Here is a 19,560-nt window from a genome sequence, read left to right as displayed (position 1 = left end):
GAGGACCGGAGCCGGAGCCTCCATGTTTGACGTTCGCCGCGCGGGCGTGCGAGTACCGCGAGTGAGCGGAGTGAGTTGTCCAGTGCGCGGTGACGTGAGGGCCGCGTTTTCTCGATCGGCACGACCTTTTCAGGCGGGCGGAGGCGGAGGCGGAGGCGAAGGCGGCCGCAATACTCTGGAATTTTGTGGGACGGAGGTCCCGTCTTCCTGGCTCGCATCATGGATGACCTGGGTGAGTAAAGTTCCCGGAAAGATCCGGCCAGACGCCGAGTTAACCTCCCACTGGCGCGCCTAGTTCGCCTGTCACAAGGACAACGCGACGTGGGGATGCTGCGGCTCGTCGGTCCACGATCGCGTGGACACCCACGTCGCCGAGCGCTAGATAGGTACTCTTTCGTCGAGCGACGCTCGTTTCCATTCGCACCTGTCAAAGACGTTTCCTGGAATCGAGGTTACGTTTTCTTCTGTTTGTTTTTTATCGAAGACCGTGATTGGCACTTTGAGACGTATTCGTTTGCGTCCGCAGTGTATGTATACAGGAACGTTGGTTCTTATTATTAGCATTCGGAAGCGCGCACAGCACCGTTATGCTATCATTAAGAACGTTGACAGTTCGAGATGCGCTCCCGTTTCCATTCGCCAGGTAGGAGTGCTGGAATTTTGTTGGGGTATGAATATCGTCGTTCCCCTCTTCTCTGAGCGTTTATCGAAGATGTCATTGCTTTGAGACGCGTGTATCTTGACGCGAGATTGAAATACTATACTGTCGTTCAGCAACGAATACCGTTATATATATTTTACTGCATAATGCAGTAAATAAGCAGTAAATGCAGAATAATAGAGTCTCAAGGAATCGAATTTTATTGACAACTACAAATTGGCGCCAGTTTTTTATATCAAATCTTTCCCAGACAACATGCATGGCCTAGTTTACACCGACCGTTTGATACGCGTACCAAGTACTGTATCCGTATCAAATTCGTATCAAATTTCGGTTTACACCGGGATAACCCGAGATTTGATACGGATATAGTACTTGGTACGCGTATCAAACGGTCCGGTGTAAACTAGGCCCATGTCTCAAATCTCATGGCCATATGACATCTTAAAGATGTCATTAAAACGTCTTCAAGACATCTCATGATATGACGTCTTTAACGTGTTATGTTTCGATTTGAGACATTGTGTTCACACAGTTTATACGAAGCACGCGTATAGTTAACCCTTCACCCGCATACGTTTTTTTGGCACCTTTACGCCGCCAACATGGGTCGTTTTCGTCCTGACGTTTTTTTTAAGTGTTAAAGTGTTACAAAAAATCTTAAAAAATTCATGGAGGTAATTCAAACCTTCAATTTGAAGTATCAATCATAAAATTATAAACAATTTAATTTTTTCACATAATTTGTATTAAAAAAATGGAGTAACTAGGGGTAAAATCATTTGTTTACTCAAAAAATCATAACTTTAAGACAAATAAAGATATCGAAATGAATCAAAACGGAAATTGAAGGGGAAAAACGTACCTTTCATAAAAAAAATATTGCATGCAATTATTTTGAAATTAAATGCTTAAGTTTGCAACCTTAAAATTGCCAATAAATTAGCCCCAAATTTCGTAGTAATCATCTCGGAACCGTCACTTCCCTGGTCCTCGACATCATCGATTTCATCTTCGGAGTCGCCGCCACCGAAATATTCGACCTCCTCGTGATGACGCAATATTCTTGACACTTCCTCGACCGACCGCTGCGCCATTTTTGTCGAAAAACTGAACAAAAACATTTTTGTAATTTTTTTTTCGCGGTCAGATGTTTTTATGAGACTTCTACGGACACAATGAACACTTTAAAACGAAAAACACAAAAAAATTACTTACGTTTTTGGGCAACGTTCGCCGCAAACCTGGGTCGTTTTCGTCCTTTCAAGAATTGACGTGTCTCCTGTGACGGCCGGAGGGGGCTGGCGCCTTGAAATTCGGTAGGCGGGTTCTCGGGGAGCATAACTTTTTTTACGGATGCGCAGTGGCGCCCTCTACCCGTTTTCAAAAGTTACAACTACATTTGATTTTCGCCCGGACGAAAACGACCCAGGTATACGGGTGAAGGGTTAAAAAGCAAGAAATTATTTTAAATTATTATTTTATTAACAATTATCTTTCTCTACGTTTCTATTGCTTCTTGTATATACTCTTCTCTTTCTCATTTATAATATATAACTAATACCAGCTTTTTTATTTTTATTCTCAATCTTTCTGTTCCTAACAAAAATCGATTCCTTTACAGTTCTACACATGTGACGGTTATTGTTATATCACAATGAAGATGATCTTATTACAGGGCGAAACGTTTGTTCGCATTATTTATTAATACATTATTAGTGCGTACACCTTGGTTCGTTAACCCCCTTTTGTACATCCTTCGTTTTTAATTTTTCGAAACTTGAACTATTATTATTTTTATTAATTTATCATCGGAAATAAGGTAAATGTTTGAAAGTAGATACTACTCCACCAAGAACCACGGTTTTTTTAAATAATTAACAAAACAAGCTATAAAAACTTGTGTGTGTGTGTGTGTGTGTGTGTGTGTGTGTGTGTGTGTGTGTGTGTGTGTGTGTGTGTGTGTACTAGCTGGTTACCCGGGCTTCGCCCCGGAGGATATATGTAATAAGACACGCAAATAGTCTCTCTCTCTCTCTAAAATGCTATAAATTGAAAAATATTACTTTTTTATCGACTGAAGTTCAATTCCGTCGTATACAATTCTTTGAGATTCACTCAATTATTTCCTAAAAAATTGGAAAAATTTCGTAACCGATTTCCAAAAAGATACCGGTTCCCAAAAAGATCGGTAACGAAAAACTATACAGTTTATAGCACTCCTCGGGAAATTCTACCCCTGTTTTATATACAATTCTTTAAAATTCGATCAATTATTTCCCGAAAAATTAGAAAAATTAGAAAAACCGGTTTCCAGAAAATGGGTAACAAAAAACTATACACATAGTGGCACTCCCCGGAAAATTCTACCCCTATTTCATATACTTTTGGTAAAAATTCGGTTCAGGGGTTTGGGCTGGGCGTTGATGAGTCAGTCAGTCAGTCAGGACATCTTCCTTTATATATATATATATATATATATATATATATATACATATATATATATATTTTTTTTCATAGCTTGTTTTGTTGGTTGCTACAAAAAACCGCGGTTCTTGGTGGAGTAGTACCTACTTTCAAACATTTACCAGAAATAATTATGTTATTAGAAGTTATTTTAAATTATATCTATTATATAAATGTAATGACGTGCATTGTGGGGGAGATTAATCCTATCCGTGTGACCACCGAAAGGCTCTCTCGTTTTGCCGGCTTCCGACTCGTTTCCAAGTTGCTAACATCATCGCGAGTCCGCGTAGAGATTCGCGGATAAAGCGTGCTGAATGTCCGCGACGAGAATGGGGAGGAAAGTCACGAGAAGCTGGAGGGGCATGGTCGCGATCGCGACTATTATCTCGTACTCCTATATGGCGAGGAGGCCTCGTTGCATCAGTGTTATACCAGCTGCACATTAGTTTGTCACGCACTCGTTATGGTGTCGCAACTCGGTACATTCGTGACGTGAGAAAGGACGTTACATTTTACCCGCGGATCGGAAATACGAGACGTCAGGTGCTTGAAAGATAATCCCGGACAATCGGAGAGAAAACCCTTGTGCACGATACAGAATTTATGGTAGATTTATATATGAAAAAATGTATAATTTTCATAGGCTGTCAAGGATCATTTTGGACCCATCATAAAATTTACTAACTTCTAATTAAAATAGAAATTAATTTGTATTCTCAATATTTATTGACTTTATTTTACAATACGTGATTTAGTTTATTTTCCAAAATTTGGATTTTTTAAATGTCCTTGCGATAAATTGTATAATAGGGAGGTATGGGTCACAGTTTGGATTCTAGTAGAAAGTCAGTTCCAACAGCTTATGAAGATTAAATTAGAGAGGGAAGGGTATTAGTAATGTGTATTTCGAGTAAATACGAAAGAGCCGCATATGCGCATTCCGATGAGAATAGCTGAAAGTGAACGATATTTCTGCACAGTTTTGAATTTCTGCTCGACGTCTATTCACGGTTGCTAACGTTACTTAGCGACATGGCGACACGTCCGAAAGAAAAAACTCTGATCCACCGCACCTTCTTTGCCGTTTAAACATCGTAATCTTAAACATTGTCGATATGTCGAGAATCTAATCACTATTTCACGTGGATATAAATCGAGTCGTACTTGTTACAATGTTACCCGTTCCTATGTTACCCAATGTTGAACCGTTCACCGTAAATGAGAGATTCCTTTAATTAAATGATGACGTACGTGACGTAACGAGTCTTCCTCGCGAGAGATCAATGTCGCGTACTTAATTCGCGGAGCGCGCTAATCTTTAGGGGTCGGCGGGATATTCAGGCTGATAACACGGTAACCCTGATAACGATAGCAATGTTAGCATACGGCGACTCGATATGCCGTATCTGATCGATATATATAGGTATTCTTATTGCTCCGGGAATAAATCGACGGATTTGGATTTCGTCGTTATCAATCTAGAGTTTCCAGAAGCCACGGGATATTATGCACCAGGGTCTCTTTTCTCTCTCTCTCTCTCTCTCTCTCTCTCTCTCTCTCTCTCTCTCTCTCTCTCTCTCTCTCTCTCTCTCTCTCTCTCTCTCTCTCTCTCTCTCTCTCTCTCTCTCTCTCTCTCTCTTTTTCTCCGTTCTTGTCTCTCGTGGCGTCGCGACGTCTCGTCTTTCTCTCTATATCCACATTTGTCTTCCCTTTGCTGTCCAATTTCCCTCTCTCTTTCTTCATCTATTTATTTACCTGCCCTTTCTTGGTCATCTCTCTCTTCTCTTTCTCTCTTGCTCTACCCATCTTTCCCGCGGCGATTTTCTGTATCCCTCTCCTCCCCTCCCCTCCGACGTTTCCTTTTCTATGAAAGCGGAGACAGCGGCCAGGACCAAAGAGACCGAAAGAGAGCTCTTTCTGTGACACTGGGCGCGGGTGAGCGCCGGAAATATACCCGCGCCGCGCGCGTGGCGTCTCGTCTTGCTCTTATTCGCCGGCGTTCACCAAGCCGGCGCGGCGGCACCGTCACCAAAGAGTCGCGCGTCCGTGTTGCTCGTGCAGTCGCAACAAATTTCCCGTCGCGTTCTCCACCGCGCGTCCGCGTGTCTGCCTCGTTACTCTGAGATTCGCGTTTCGGAGGGGAATTACATCGAGTCGTCTGATTCCATTTCAACAAATAATCCGTCACGGAAATGCCTCGGTGCAAATTTCGTTCGCGTGGAATCGTATGATCACGATAGCGGACGCGCGTTACACAGGTGTTCCTCTTTGAAACTCCCCATCCGTGGAAACGATTCTCTTTCCGATCGACTTCTAGTCTCGAACGTCGTTCAATTGCATTGATTAATGGGAAAATACATTTCCTAAGTCTTGAAAGAAAAGCCATAGTTATCGCTCAACCTGATGGTGAAGTGTGAGAAACTTTAAAGTCACCTTCTATCTTACTGAAATCTGCATATAGCAACAGTTATCGAATAAATCGAGTTGCTGACGTGCGTTATCACAATCTATTGATTTCCCCGAAGAGAACTCCGTGAGGTGGCCCGAGTGAAATTTACGCGGTGTTAAAATTAGCCTTGTGGTCCACTTGAACCTTACTAATACAGTTAAGGACCAAGCTCTTCCGCTGAACCGTCGAGTAAATCATTTCGCTCAACACAGTGCTTCGGGACGCTTCATTTCTTCCTTACGCTCTTACTTCTAAATATTCTAGAGTTCGTTGCCCTCCCCGTAGTCGCAAAGACTGATAGGAAAACAAACGTTTATTCTTGCGAAATATTATCTCCGCGATTGATCACTGTCGAGAGATCTAGGAGGAAGAAATACGACTTGAACCGTATTCATTGTTACCTATTACAGATTTTTTTTCATTTTTTACATCTCTTTTTCTTACCATGTCGCAAGTTTTTTTTATTTTATACGCGAGTAAGAATCTCAATAAAAGATGAAGTGCCTCGTTATTAACTTGTAACTTGTACGTTTGGGAAAGCTAGTCTTCCTATCGCGCCAACCCGTTAAATTAGCGTCAATTCGCCGTCACGCAACAACGAGTACCGTAATTATCTCCCCGGGGTGACGGGAGGGAGGCTTATGTCACCGTTTACTCGACGATCGCCACGTGAGTGAACACGTGCACGCGTACGCACGCGCATCCAATTCCTCCTACGCGAGTGTGTACGTGCGCACGTAAGTTTAGAGCGAAGATGGCGATGGATCGGACGATGTACGGCAAGGTGGATCCGGGTGACACTTATCAGCCCTATAGGATCACCATGAAGAAGGGCTCGCCTCCTGGATGTAAGTTTCTCAAACGGGACGTTCGCCCCGAAAGAATGACAACAACGCGAATGCTCGATCTTTCCCGAAAGAATGAATTGATGCTTTAAGGCTTTAAGGGGATCCTGCAGTGACAGGCGAACTTCCTCGATGTCGATAATGTCAACCTTTTTAATTTTGTTTTCCCTATATCTGTCTTTGTCTAACGAAATGACATCTGTCCTTGTTCGATTGCTCGCCATCTCTCGCAAGATCCGGCAACTACTGTTGCTGCTCTTCTTGTCATCCTGCATCCGTATTTGCATTACTAAAATAAAATTTCGATGGATCTTTTTTTGTACGCATTGAATCTTACTTCTACTTGCACGATATTATTCCTACATGTTTTCCCAAGGGAGGATGATAAACATTATGTATGTATAAACTGCAGAATTTTTGTTTTAAGCAAATATTGTCGTCAGGTGACAGCTGTATGTGCCAAAATAAGTAATATTTTTAATTTTTTGGTGTTTTTGATATAAAATCGCGTTTGTTACCTTAGATTTTTGTGCGGACTTTAATTATGTAAAAGATATTTGCAATTCTATAAAGCCATTTAAAAGATCCATCTAAAAACGATAATGTCGGTAAATCATACGGCTGCACCTGGACAGGGGACAATTACCGACAAAAACAGTCAGAGCTCGTTCTTTGAAACGGCTTTATAGATCGCAAAATCCTTTTACAGGAGTAAAGTACAGGTACTAATGAAGAGTGGGAATATAAAAAATTAGTGATAATTGAAAAAAAAATGCTGTCACCTCATAACCATATTTTCTAATATAAACAGTTGTATAAGTTATATGTACGAAATGAAATGTTCCCACTCTTCAGAATACGTGCACAAACAATAACGTACCGTTGAAATTGAGATTGAAAGCCTGGAAAAAAAATTAGAGCTTTGAAGAAATCGTGTATATTTTCCACAAAAATATACACGCAGGCTAGTAAGCAGAGATGGCGCAGCAATCGAACAAAGACAGATGTCATTTCGTTAGACAAAGGCTACGGTCAACGTGACGCTACAAATGCTTCGAAGCATTCCTCTTCTCTTTTCTTTCAATGAAGAAAGAAGGAGAAGAAGAACGCTCCAAAGCATTTGTAGCGTCACGTTGACCGTAGCCAAAGACAGATATAGGAAAAACAAAATTAGAAATGTTGACATTATCGACATCGAGGAAGTTCGGCCGTCAACTCCAGCATCCCCTTGATGCTTGATATACGTTATTGTTTGTGCACGTATTCTGAAGAGTGGGAACATTTCATTTCGTACATATAACTTATACAACTGTTTGTATTAGAAAATATGGTTATGAGGTGACAGCATTTTTACATTTTTTTTCAATTATCACTAATTTTTTATATTCCCACTCTTCATTAGTACCTATACTTTACTCCTGTAAAAGGATTTTGCGATCTATAAAGCCGTTTCAAAGAACGAGCTCTGACTGTTTTTGTCGGTAATTGTCCCCTGTCCAGGATCCCCTTAATTGTACAGTATTGCTAATTCTTATTGTATTGACTCGCGATGCGTCTTTTATTGCTCAAATAATTAGATATAAAAAATTCTATTATTAGTTATAACGTCAGCATTTATTGTTAGATTGGAAGATTTACAAAAGAAGGATTTTAGTCGCATCGATTTACATCTCAGATAACAGAATGTCCCAAATCGGGACATAACTGACATAAGTCGTCTTAATGACGTCTTTAAGATGTTATATGTCTCGATTTGGGACATGCGTGTTGTCTCTTGTCTGGGATCTTAGGCTTTACGTTTTATATTCGCTATTGTAAATTATAATTCGAATTCGTTTCGGTCATTAGCGGTTTAATCAGCCGTTATAATGAGAGATTATTTCGATGAATGACACTCGTGTTTACAATAGAGCGATTATCGAAAGCGATTGATGATTTTGGAGTCAGTCATCAAGGTTGCTCCGTCGAAGGCTGATGACGGAGCTCTGTTATGTTCGGAATTGTTCAAGTTTCTAGCGCTATTTTATTTAAATAAATGAATTATCCTACGCTATCGATCCTTAAAAGACTCCACGCTGCTTAAAAAGCGAACTCGGGATTAAAAAATTACCGTCCTTGAAATACCGTGATTTTTAATCGACTTTGAGATGTTCTTCAGAGTAAATATTTACCCTTACGAACCCTTTCTCAATGACCTTCTCCTTCACATATATTGTAAAGCGCACTCTCCTGAATAACCTTCAGAAGGTTTTAGCCGTCACTCGTTGTTTATTAAAAAGTTATGAATAAAAAAGTTTAGTGACTGAGACACGTAGATACGAATAACGACGTAAAGGAACGGAACTAATTTCTAAATGCCTTGCGAGAACATGTCCGAAGGTATTATTATCTACATTTACGGATAGATTACGTTCGCTGCTTATCTCAGACATGATGCAATTAGACATCCATCAGAATATCCGTCGGCGGTTCCCTCGATCGATCGGCGATCCGGTTACACCCGCGTACGATTAAGTATATGCGACGCTCTCGGGATTGCCGCACGACATGGTCGGCGTGTTCTTTGACGATCGATCGTACGATCGTCGTACGAATTCAAGGTGAACGCCAATGCGTAGGTATCTCTTCTTCCTCGATCGTTCCTTGGGGGGATCCGCACCTCCATATGAGGTCAGCTTCGCGTGGTTTCTACCTCTTACGCTCGCTCGCGACGCAAATATGTAGGAAGGCGCGATAAAGGAATCGCGCACACTCGGGCCGGTTTAGATACCAATCGATCGATTGACCGAGTAACCGGTGAAAAAAATATTCCGTCCGAGGGAAAAGGGGCCACGTCCGTGTTGTTCGCAATTACTTTGCAATTAATATCCTTCGCGAGAAACGCGGCTTATCGATAGTCACCAGAAGAAACGAAAGAAACTTTCGGATTTTTTTCGAGTTGAGTTATTACGCAGTTACCGCATTTTTTGCGAGTGTATGAAATGATGTCAAACATAAAATAAACGCTTTAGTCAATTCCGATGTTAATCGCAGTGCTCGCATGTGCGCCGGGTGTGTTGCAGTGGTTTAGGAGTTGCAGTGCTCAAAATATGATACTTCGTTATCGATCGCCACCCCAATGTTTGTTCGATCGGAACTTTTCGATAATTTTTTGCTCCTGATTCGCCCATTCGATGCTCTATGTTAACCCCAGAACACACAGTTTTCAGAGCATCCTGAAAACACACACCATGGGTCTGGGGGACCCCTCTAAGGCCCAGTTTCACATGTGTCGGTTAACTTTTAACCTTAGATTAACTCACTCTTCGTCTCTTTCTAAGGGGTACGTTAGAAGGAGACGAAGAGTGAGTTAATCTAAGATTAAAAGTTAACCGACACTTGTGAAACTGGGCCTAACTTTGACAGGCTATAACTCTGGTTCAGATTAATATTTTTGGTCTTGTTTTTTTTTTTTAATTTTAAAGCTCTGAGATTTAGGAATATGCCTGAATAAGTTTTAATACCGAAAAGTGTTATTTTATCATGATGTTATGAACTTAAAACAAAATATCGAAAATAAAAAATTCAGCGAGCAAGCGAAGTTTCGTTTGGGTCTGGCAGATTCATACTCTGTGTGTTCTAGGGTTAAAATCGCGTCGACGGAAGAGTGGCGCGGAAGGGAGGGAGATCTCACGTAACAGAGGTTTCGTAAGCGCGGCAGTCGCAACAACACGTGGTGCCAGTACCTCCTGGTCCTGCCAGACATCCGGACCCGATCGATCATCTTGCCGTCTCCGCGAATCATCCTGACGACGTATTTACGCACGTGCCCGTATCGCTCCATATGTCCAGTTTTAGTAGTACAGGTCGTCGACGTGATCGTCGTTGATAAATAGAGTTTAATAGAGCCGGACGTTCGTCGATTTTCGTCGATTCCGTTCGTCTCCGGCTGTGATTCTTTGACCTCGCGACGATAATCTCGTCCATTTAGGACACAATTAAGGCCCCCGCACAATGAAAAATATAAGGAACAAGGAACAGATATTAGCGATTAGAAATAAGAAATTAGGAATAAAGCTGGTGAAGCATTAATACACGGCTTCCGACAGGTTAAAAATCTATTGCCTGTGTTATTCCCTGTTTCTGTTGCCTGTATTTTTCATCGTGCATCCAACTTTATTCTTGATTCTTTAGTCTTAATCGCTAATATCTGCTCCTTGTTCCTTATATTTTTTATTGTGTGGAGGCCTTTACTCTATCAGCGTCGTTGTTCTATTTCGTTCCGTGGCTGCGTTATTCGCAGGTGTAGTCGAAGTGTGCAACGTACGGCCACGGTTCTTTTTACTTCTTCACGAATCCGATGGATCAATTCTGAAGTCGAAACAATTAAATCTAGACTAATTTTTTTTCGAGTTGTTAAGAAGGTCGTCGTCGTGTGTTCGTAGATGGTAATCTTTCAGATCGGATGTCCACACCTTTTTCGAGACGCGCAACATTTCCGATCGAGAATGAATCCCGCGTCACGCGATCCGCGAAAATGAGATTCGCGACTGCGTTTCTGGAATAGGATTAAAGTATCCAGCTAGAGAACGAGTCTAGTTCTGCTCTAATTTGAGGTTTATTTTTACCCCGCAGCCAGTACAAGTTAGAGCACAACACAGCCGCCGTGGTGGATTTAGTTCGCGCTTGTTTTACAGAGAATCCGGACGGGAACGGTTATCGTTGCCGATAACGAACAACGGATATTTTTAACGTAACAGTTTTTTCGTTTGTTTATATCCCCGAGCCGCCATCTGTCACTTCTGCTGCCCGTTACGTATTTCTCGTCGCTTCCCCCTCTCGTTGGCAAAATAATATTTTAAAATCCAATTGGCATCGATAAGAATGCGGGATGACTCAGATATTACTACTGCGAGAAGCTATTCTTATAAGAAACTGTTTAATATCTGTGATATTACACTGTTAAATGTTAAAGGATGAAATTTAAGTCAATAGGGAGTTTTTGCAATACCGTCTTTCAGATATGGTAACCGTATCTGAATTGTTCAGATACATTCACTATGTATCTGAACAATTGAGATACGGTTACCGTATCTGAAAGACGGTATTGCAAAAACTCCCTAAATGAGTTAAATAACATTTTGCTATTTTTGACTACCATGTGTGTCAAAATTTATTATTTTAACACAAAATTGTATTTATTTTAACTCCATTGTTTTAGTTAAATTAACATTGTTTTAGTTAAATTAACGACATATTGAGTAGGAGCAGTGGCGATTTATATAGGAATGATTAAAAATGACTCAATTTGAATATAATTTGACACTACGAATTTAACAGTGTATTACAGGAATTGATTCAAGAGTGAAAAAGATTTACATTTTGATTGCAATTTCTATATATATATATATATATATATATTTTTTTTTTATAAATTCGTTAACATGTCATATGTATAAGAGAAACAATGAAGCTTAAAAAATAACTTGACCTTCGCTTTTATAAATTTATCTTCGCAGTAATGATTTCTCGGCCAACTTGTAACATCTTGCGTTTTACCGTTGTTCCTCGCGTAGAGAAAGTGCCGAGTGCGTTGTTGAAAACGTGTAAAAATGGCGGATGTGATGAGACCTGTCTCGCCGATTTCACCGATTCGCCTGGCGACGATTCGACGTCACGCGCGGTGGGAGCAATACGTTAGTAAGTATTGAGAAATCGCTTATAATTAAACCTTTATTCTGACAGCGCGTGCGGCATACGTCTCTTTATCGGCTAAATGTGCCTTGTCACCAATTGTTCTCTTGATGTAAGACGCATCACCTTCTTCTGATTTATTTTCATTTTTAAATAACAGAAATTTTTTATGATTAATAAAAATTAGACTTATCTTTCACAATATCATAATTATTTTCTAATTACCTTGTATTTTCCAGAAAATGACATTTCAGAAGCTAGCAACTTGTATGATCTTTTCTTTACGTTTACATACCTTCATGTATAATTTCAAGTTGGTCTCTTAAAATAAATAAATTGGCCTCTTCTTCGTTCGGCCAATTTAAGTTTCGCATTAATGCCACGCATCTGGCCGCGATTAAGCTCGCGAGTAATTCAGATTGATGGGAATTCATGTTGCGGCAATAAGAGGGAAGATAACCGTTAATGATATAGTTAACGTCGCGAGTTCTCTGTCCTCGTCTTCACAGTTTACGCAAGATGCACGCGCGTGTTACGCACTCGCGGGACGCGCGATATTGATGTCCGGCTCGCGGTATGAATCAGCCGTGCAAAATAAACCTCGATAAGCTCGGCAGGCTCAGTGCCAGCGCTAAAGTCCCATTCAAACGATTACCCAATCCGCTCTCGCGGACGCAAAAAAAGATCGCGTTAGCGTAGCGCAAAAACGCTAACGCATCGCGCGTGCAACGCGCGCAGGGAAGTACGCGCGGATGCATCTGAACGGGCGAGCCGATCTTATTTAAATAAATCCGCAAGTATTTTTGAAAATGTTACGTATTTGAAATATGTTCGAGCATTATCGATCTTATCGAGATCTCTCGAGAATTTAGTGTCGCGACACTTGTGTAACACTCGTTCACCTGAATATTTACTCTGACGTTGTTTTTAATGATGATAAGATATTTAATACGTGCGTTTAAAACGCGAAACTACAAGTGTATTGTAATATTATATGTTGAAACGTGTTTAGTCTTCTTCTGCCATTTACGATATATTTACATCACAGAATACTGCATGATTGTTCGCTATAGCACACCAAAGTGCTTTAAGTAACCAGTTCACCCAATAGCTACTCGGAAAGACCATTCGCCTTCGAATTTTCTCTAATTCGAATTAATATTCTCACACTTGCAATATTCATTACTAATTATTTTAGTAAAAAAAATTTTTTTTTAATGGACAAAGAAAAGTCACTTTAAATTAATATAAAAATAAAGAATTAGACTTAACTTATGAATTAGAATGCGATACTAATGTAGATAGATTGCGTACCATGCGTTTCGTTACACTTTACGACTTAGAATTGCGACACAAACGTTAGAAAGATTGCGTGCCATGCGTTCGTTACACTTGTAATGTGTTAGTTTTCTGTAATTTGTTATTTTCTACACTGAGGATGGCCAGATATTGGCCGAAACGTATGTAAATTTTATTTATTAAATAACTTAACACGAACATCTTGTTACGGCTTTATGCCCCTTTTTTTATACGGTTGATTATTAAAAATAAAGGTTTATAAAAACTCGTCTACAGAGAAACGAGACTCGAAACAAGACGTACTGTACATCGACCCAAACTCGTTTTTAAATAATCGAACCTGGATCGTCGAAGTTTCCCCAACTTTCTTCACTCTAAAATTATAAATTTAGAAATTTAAAAACTAGATTTCTGATTAAGATCCAAGTTGAAGAATTTCATCAAGAAGTAGAGATGGGATCAGATTCAATATGCACTTAAAAATCTAAGTCAAATCTAATAATCAAATTTTATTTTCTATGATTGGAATAATATTCATTAAGAAATAATATTTTATACATTGTAGGAGAGACTGTTGTACCTTGGAACAATATTTTGTTTTTAATTTTTTTAGGAGGTAAAATTAATTTTTTACAAAAATATGAGAATAGGGTCTATTCATAGTTCTTCCTTGAGTAAGGATTCCTTGTTCCTCATTCTACATTTCATAAATTTTAAGGTTCCTTGATCGATCAAGGAAGGTTAATGAAATGTAGAATAACTAATAAGGAACAAGGAATCCTTATTCCTCAAGGAAGGACTATGAATACGGCTATAACAGTGTGTACAATGAAACAACAATATACATAATTTAAAAGCAATGGAAAAAATACCTTCGAGCAAGTATTTTTTTTATTCAAATTTTGTTCCAAGGTACAACATGTTCATGTACCTATATCTTGGAACACACCCTCTTGTACCTTAAAACATACCTTGAAATATTGATATTTTCAAGTCAATTTTCAAGAAACTTGAGGATTTGAAAGAAGGGGAGGCTAATTCAATTTAAACATGATAGTTAGTAAGAAAATGTTACATTTATTTAAAAAATAAGTGTACAGATTTCAAATTAATATCAACTTTTTTTCAAAAAATTATTTAAAAAATTTTAACTGAGCCTCTACATGGGCTGAACCTTTCTTTATCTTTCTTTACCTTTCTTTACCTGTCTTTCTTTACCTTTCTTACAGGATGCACTTTCGTTCCATGGTACAAGAGGGGGTGTAATCAATAAAAAATTAATATAGCTTTTTGAGGTTAAGCTGAAATTACAATATACTGCGCATTATTACTCACCATTAATAGGAGTTATCCAATAAAATAATTTACTAGCTCAGAAACACAAAAATAAAAAAAATTCCCTGAAACAAGAAATCCACATTTGCTTAGGCTAAAATAACGAGTTTCGATTTTTCAACAAGCCAAGACTATACTATTTAAATGGAAATGTGGTTATCAAGCTTTGTTTACATCCTTCTTCAATGTAGTTCACTCATAATTAGATAGATAGTGATAGCAGTTGGATACACCTGAATGTTCCAAAACAAACACTATGCTCAAGGTACAATAGCCGTATTCATAGTCCTTCCTTGAGAAATAAGGATTTCTTGTTCCTTATTAGTTATTCTACATTTCATTAAACCTTCCTTGATCGATCAAGGAACCTTGAAATTTATGAAGTGTAGAATGAGGAACAAGGAATCCTTACTCAAGGAAGGACTATGAATACGGCTAATAGTCTCCCCTACTTGTGAAGTAATCCCGATCCCGATTAATTAATTTCGAATTTTAAATTGAGTATCTGCGGGATTCGAAATGTGTTTATAAGTAGTTTCTATATTGTAAAGAATCGAATTTTTTAAAAGTAGTAGGGGAGACCGGGGCTAAACAGTCCGTTTTTTTTCGGTGCCGATTTTTAACAACAAAATAAATAATTGTAGTTAAATGTGGTATACCACTGTAAAGAGTGAACCTTTAGCTACAAAATTTATATAGGAAATTTTTGTCTACGTCGCTTTGTTTAACCGGTATAGAGCAAAAACGACAACGGTGGAAAAATTGAAATCTCAAAAATGCCGGGGTATAACAGTCTGCACTGCATTTTCAATACATATACGTACATCTAATCCTAAAAAATAATAGGATACATTTTAAAAATTGTTTTTTAAGAGAAAAATATAAAAATTTATATAAAATTTTTATGCGAAACATTATTAAAAAATAGTTACGAGGGTTCCTCTTTCCGCAGAAGTCACTCGCCCGACTTGTTTCACTCCTCGACGTCCGATGACTCTATTCGGTGTCTGAACGGTTGTAATTCCCGTCTCATCCATATTTCATATGCAGTGAGCCCGAAATTCCCTTGGAAATGCACCCGGACTGCTTACTGACCGATTAGCCCCAAACACAAGTTTCAGGTTTGATCGCCCACGAAATATTAGACATCAACGATAATGAAAAAACTACACTGGATTCGTGTTCAGCATGCATTACTCTTTATAATCACGTACCTCGAGATTTGGGGAGCAAATATTATTGCAGATATTACAAAGTTTCCACGCGCAGAAAATGTAACTTTCACCTTCCGAAAACACGTTTGCCCTCGTAAAAATCATAACACGGCAGGTAACCTGCCGAAACTCCGTTGGTCACATGGGTACTATAAGCAGCGTTTACAATGTTAATAGCGAGTTCGCACAATATACAGGTTCCGAGATATTTGATTAGACGTATTTACCCCGTAGACGTTTTAGCCCCGGTCTCCCCTACACTCGAACTCTATAAGAAAGAAGTTGTTAGTTTAAAGAATATAGTGTAAAGATTTTAAGTAACTTTTATTCTATATTTTTAATTACATTTTTATTATATTTAATTTCAACGATTGATCTAATATTTTTATAATAATATCTAATATTTGTAATTATTAAAAATAATATATTAAAATAATTGTCGCTTTATACAAACGTTTTGATTCGAAAAAACGTAAAATTTCTAGTAAAATACTCATAAAAGATTCGAATATATTTGATCCAGATTTCAGTCCACTTGGAAATAATATTCTTGTTTTTCGAGCTACTCTTAAAGAGTTCGAAATGTCGTGCAGGTTCGAGCCTACACTGTTGTAAAGTTCGTGTTAAATATAACATAAATCACATGTCCCAAACGGTCCACTCAAATTTTTGTGTTAATTTAACATAAAATGGATGTGTTAAATGGTAATACTGATACTATGTTAAAATATTTTAACAGAAAGGAAATGTAATTCTGTTCGTAATTGGTTAATTATGTGTACAATTAACATAACTTTTATGTTGAAGTTAAGATTGTAAGATAAAATCAACACTATTTTTCTGTAAATTTTTATTCCCACTTCTGTTATAGAGTAAAATCAACATTCTTTTTCTGTAAATTTTAACACATTTAATAAATACGTTCAAATTGTGTTACTTTAACATATTTTTAAAATTATTTTAATAATTTTACATTTTAAATTTCTTAAGTTCAATTAACATAGCAAGCATATGTTAAATCTACACATGTATATGTGTTGATTATTTTACACGAAAATTTTAACAAGGATCTTTTTTAACAAAACTACAAAAATTTTCCAACAGTGATATACTTGAAAGTACTGCTTCTATTTTTCGAAGTAATCATAGAGAGTTCGAAACTACACCAACAGATTCGAAATTACTTATAGGATATTAATCTCATTGCTACCTAAAAGTACATTTAAAATAAGTATTTAAAATGCAGAGAACTGAGAAGTTCTTAAATTCCTCTAAAAGAGCAAAGTAAGACACCTTATATTTCTTCTCCCCTAGGACCCCTTCTCTCCTAGAACAGCCGAACGTTTCCTCGAAGCTACGGCGTGTTTGTATGCGATGTAATCGGTTTCCTCGTAAGCAGACGTCGCGGAACACCCAACCGCCTAAGCCGTCCGTTTCTTCTGAACACCGCAGCTTCCGTCCAACGTACGGGAATGCCCCACTACCGTCTTAATGCCTGTTTAATGTCCTTCCTCCTCTCCAGTCTCGTTCCTTCCTCCAGTTCGCGGTATCGCCTTCCTGCGCACTTCAATGACAATCAGTCCCGTCGACGTTCCCGTGCGCACCGCGTCACTCGCATGCGTGCACCCGCCTCGTTAAACACGTGTTGTCCCTCAGGAGTGCGTGGAAAAATTCGCTGCGAAATCGTCTGGAACTTCTCGCGAGTGAAGGCGAGAGTGCAAGTTACTGCAAGGTGAACGGGAAAAGAAGCAAACAACGATATAAAGCCGCACTTTGACTTTATCGTTCTCGAGAATTTTTTTGTGCGATAATTACGATTCGATCTCGGCACTCGATCGACGTTTCTTGGATTTATCTCGTATTTCTGTAACTCTTTCCGTATTCCGAAGCGTAGACGACGACGCGCGACGAGATGGTGACAATAACAACAATAGTAATCCCAGAATGTATACACAATTGTCGCGATAGGCGCTGCAATTCGCGATAAATTTGATTAAAGCTCGATAAACATTTTGCTTTTCTTATCAGCGTCAGTCTTTCACGCGATAGAGCGTCACGGTATCTCGGCTCGTTTTGTTTTTCTCATATTTCGCTTCGGTGAACTAATTCGCTGCTACATTTCTCGGTATAACATCTCAGAGTTACACATACATTCTTCCTTAATTCCAATTTTTCGTTAGTTACTTTGTGAAATCTCCCACGAAAGTTTTTAATAATTATTTATCTCTTACATCTTTAACTTTTTTTTACATACTTATTTGATTACGCAATAGGCGAAGAACCGTGGAAGAATCGCCAACTGAGCCGTTTGTGAAAAAAGTCGCGCCGGAACCCTCAGTTTTGTGATTTTTTTTCACTCGCGGATTTGTCTCCGAGTCGAGGTCGGCCCGAAACTCGCGCCCGCTCGCGGGGTTCAACGTTCCTGAAATAGTGGGTGTGTCGGACCTCTCTCGCGATCCCGCGATGGAGACGACGCGTGTACCCGAAGAAGAGAACCTGTACCAGGTGTACAATCGCGAGAGAGCTACCAACAACCTCGTTACTCTCGGTAAACACATATTTCCCTGAATAGTTAAGTTTAGGCTTGAACGACGAGCTGATAGCCTCGGCGGGGCAAACGAGTCGGCGTTTTCTGAAAGAAGTTTCCAAGTTTCTAGAGGCTTTTAAGGAATTCTCTCTCTTGTGAACGGAGAAAGTTTGGACGAGAAGCAAATTCTTTACCGTCGATACCGCGCACGAGAAATCCGCTATAAACGTAGATCGGAAAAGAACGTGAATTTGCAACAATGGGTATTCACGTGGCCTCCTTCGACTTGTGTCATAACGGATTTCTCAAGCGAATATGATGGTAAAATGTTTATACTTACCTCGTCCCTCTTTTCACGGCACCAAATCTTTCGTATTTTTCTCCGTGTATTCAACATTGAATACGTAATTAACCATTAAATGCCACACCTCTCAAGAATCTCGTAAATGACACATGGGGTCTAAAAGACCCCAGCATGAAAAATGTCTCCTTACTTATTAATTTTTTGATATTTAGTTATGAAAATTATTTTCAATGTTGTTCAAGGCTTAGAAAAGAGAATAAAATGCTTATATTGTTAAAATTTCAATTTCAACATAGTATAAAAAATTAAGATCGCCAACAGTTAAAATATTGGCTCCAAAATCAAAAAAATAATAAATAATAAATAAATAAATATGAGCTCCATTTTTGGCGGGAACATTTGAAAATATATCATTCTAAAGGGTCTGGGGTCCGCTGGACCCCGGGTGGCATTTAAGGGTTAAACATAAATAAAATATAATTTCATCATACATCTGCTAGGAACGCAATTTGCGTTTAGCGTTGTTCTCACCCGTATTTGTCGTTTACGTGGATCTCGTATTTGCGTGAAGTATATGATGTCATGTAGCATTTAGCACGTGCAGGCAAATTGACAGTGTTTTCTGAGATTTTAAGTTAAATAAATTAAGCGCGCCATAGCAATCACGCGTCTACCAAGGACGGCAACGATGAAGTAGGCATGGCGTCATCGTGAAACAATGTCGTGACATTTCTTTTTTTACATACCTACCTACAGCAGCTCGAAATTAAATAAGTGAGCTCGA

General features: G+C 38.9%; 1 protein-coding gene and 2 long non-coding RNA genes across 13 annotated transcripts in view; 1 reads left to right on the top strand and 2 right to left on the bottom strand.

Moving 5' to 3' along the window:
* The first annotated feature begins 48 nt into the window (after positions 1–48).
* Positions 49–19,560, top strand: part of Pax (paxillin) — a 38,766-nt gene continuing 19,254 nt past the window's right edge. Inside the window, exons 1-3 of one of the 11 annotated variants that reach the window (XM_071717549.1) lie at positions 3,564–3,736; positions 4,111–4,224; positions 6,124–6,427. In XM_071717549.1, coding sequence (XP_071573650.1) covers positions 6,334–6,427 — 94 coding nt within the window. In that variant the 5' untranslated portion in view covers positions 3,564–3,736; positions 4,111–4,224; positions 6,124–6,333. Of the gene's footprint in view, positions 233–3,563; positions 3,737–4,110; positions 4,225–4,820; positions 6,428–9,227; positions 9,362–10,069; positions 11,157–11,979; positions 12,104–17,541; positions 17,678–17,917; positions 18,494–19,560 lie in introns of those variants that run through there. The other 10 variants (XM_071717553.1, XM_071717550.1, XM_071717551.1 and 7 more) reach the window with 10 other exon arrangements.
* Positions 839–3,115, bottom strand: LOC139779267 (uncharacterized). The gene is made up of 2 exons (XR_011719843.1): positions 1,880–3,115; positions 839–1,771 (listed from the first exon to the last, which is right to left on the bottom strand). It is a non-coding gene; the product is annotated as an uncharacterized lncRNA (long non-coding RNA).
* On the bottom strand, positions 15,509–17,409 carry LOC139779266 (uncharacterized). Its single transcript, XR_011719842.1, has 3 exons — positions 17,239–17,409; positions 15,664–16,213; positions 15,509–15,563 (listed from the first exon to the last, which is right to left on the bottom strand). It is a non-coding gene; the product is annotated as an uncharacterized lncRNA (long non-coding RNA).

This window comes from Temnothorax nylanderi, unplaced genomic scaffold, assembly GCF_030848795.1.
Source record: "Temnothorax nylanderi isolate EJ_2023f unplaced genomic scaffold, tnyl_v1.0 TNYL_tig0216_pilon, whole genome shotgun sequence".
Classification (NCBI taxonomy): Eukaryota; Metazoa; Arthropoda; class Insecta; order Hymenoptera; family Formicidae; genus Temnothorax; species Temnothorax nylanderi.
This window is presented reverse-complemented; position numbering and strand designations above follow the sequence as displayed.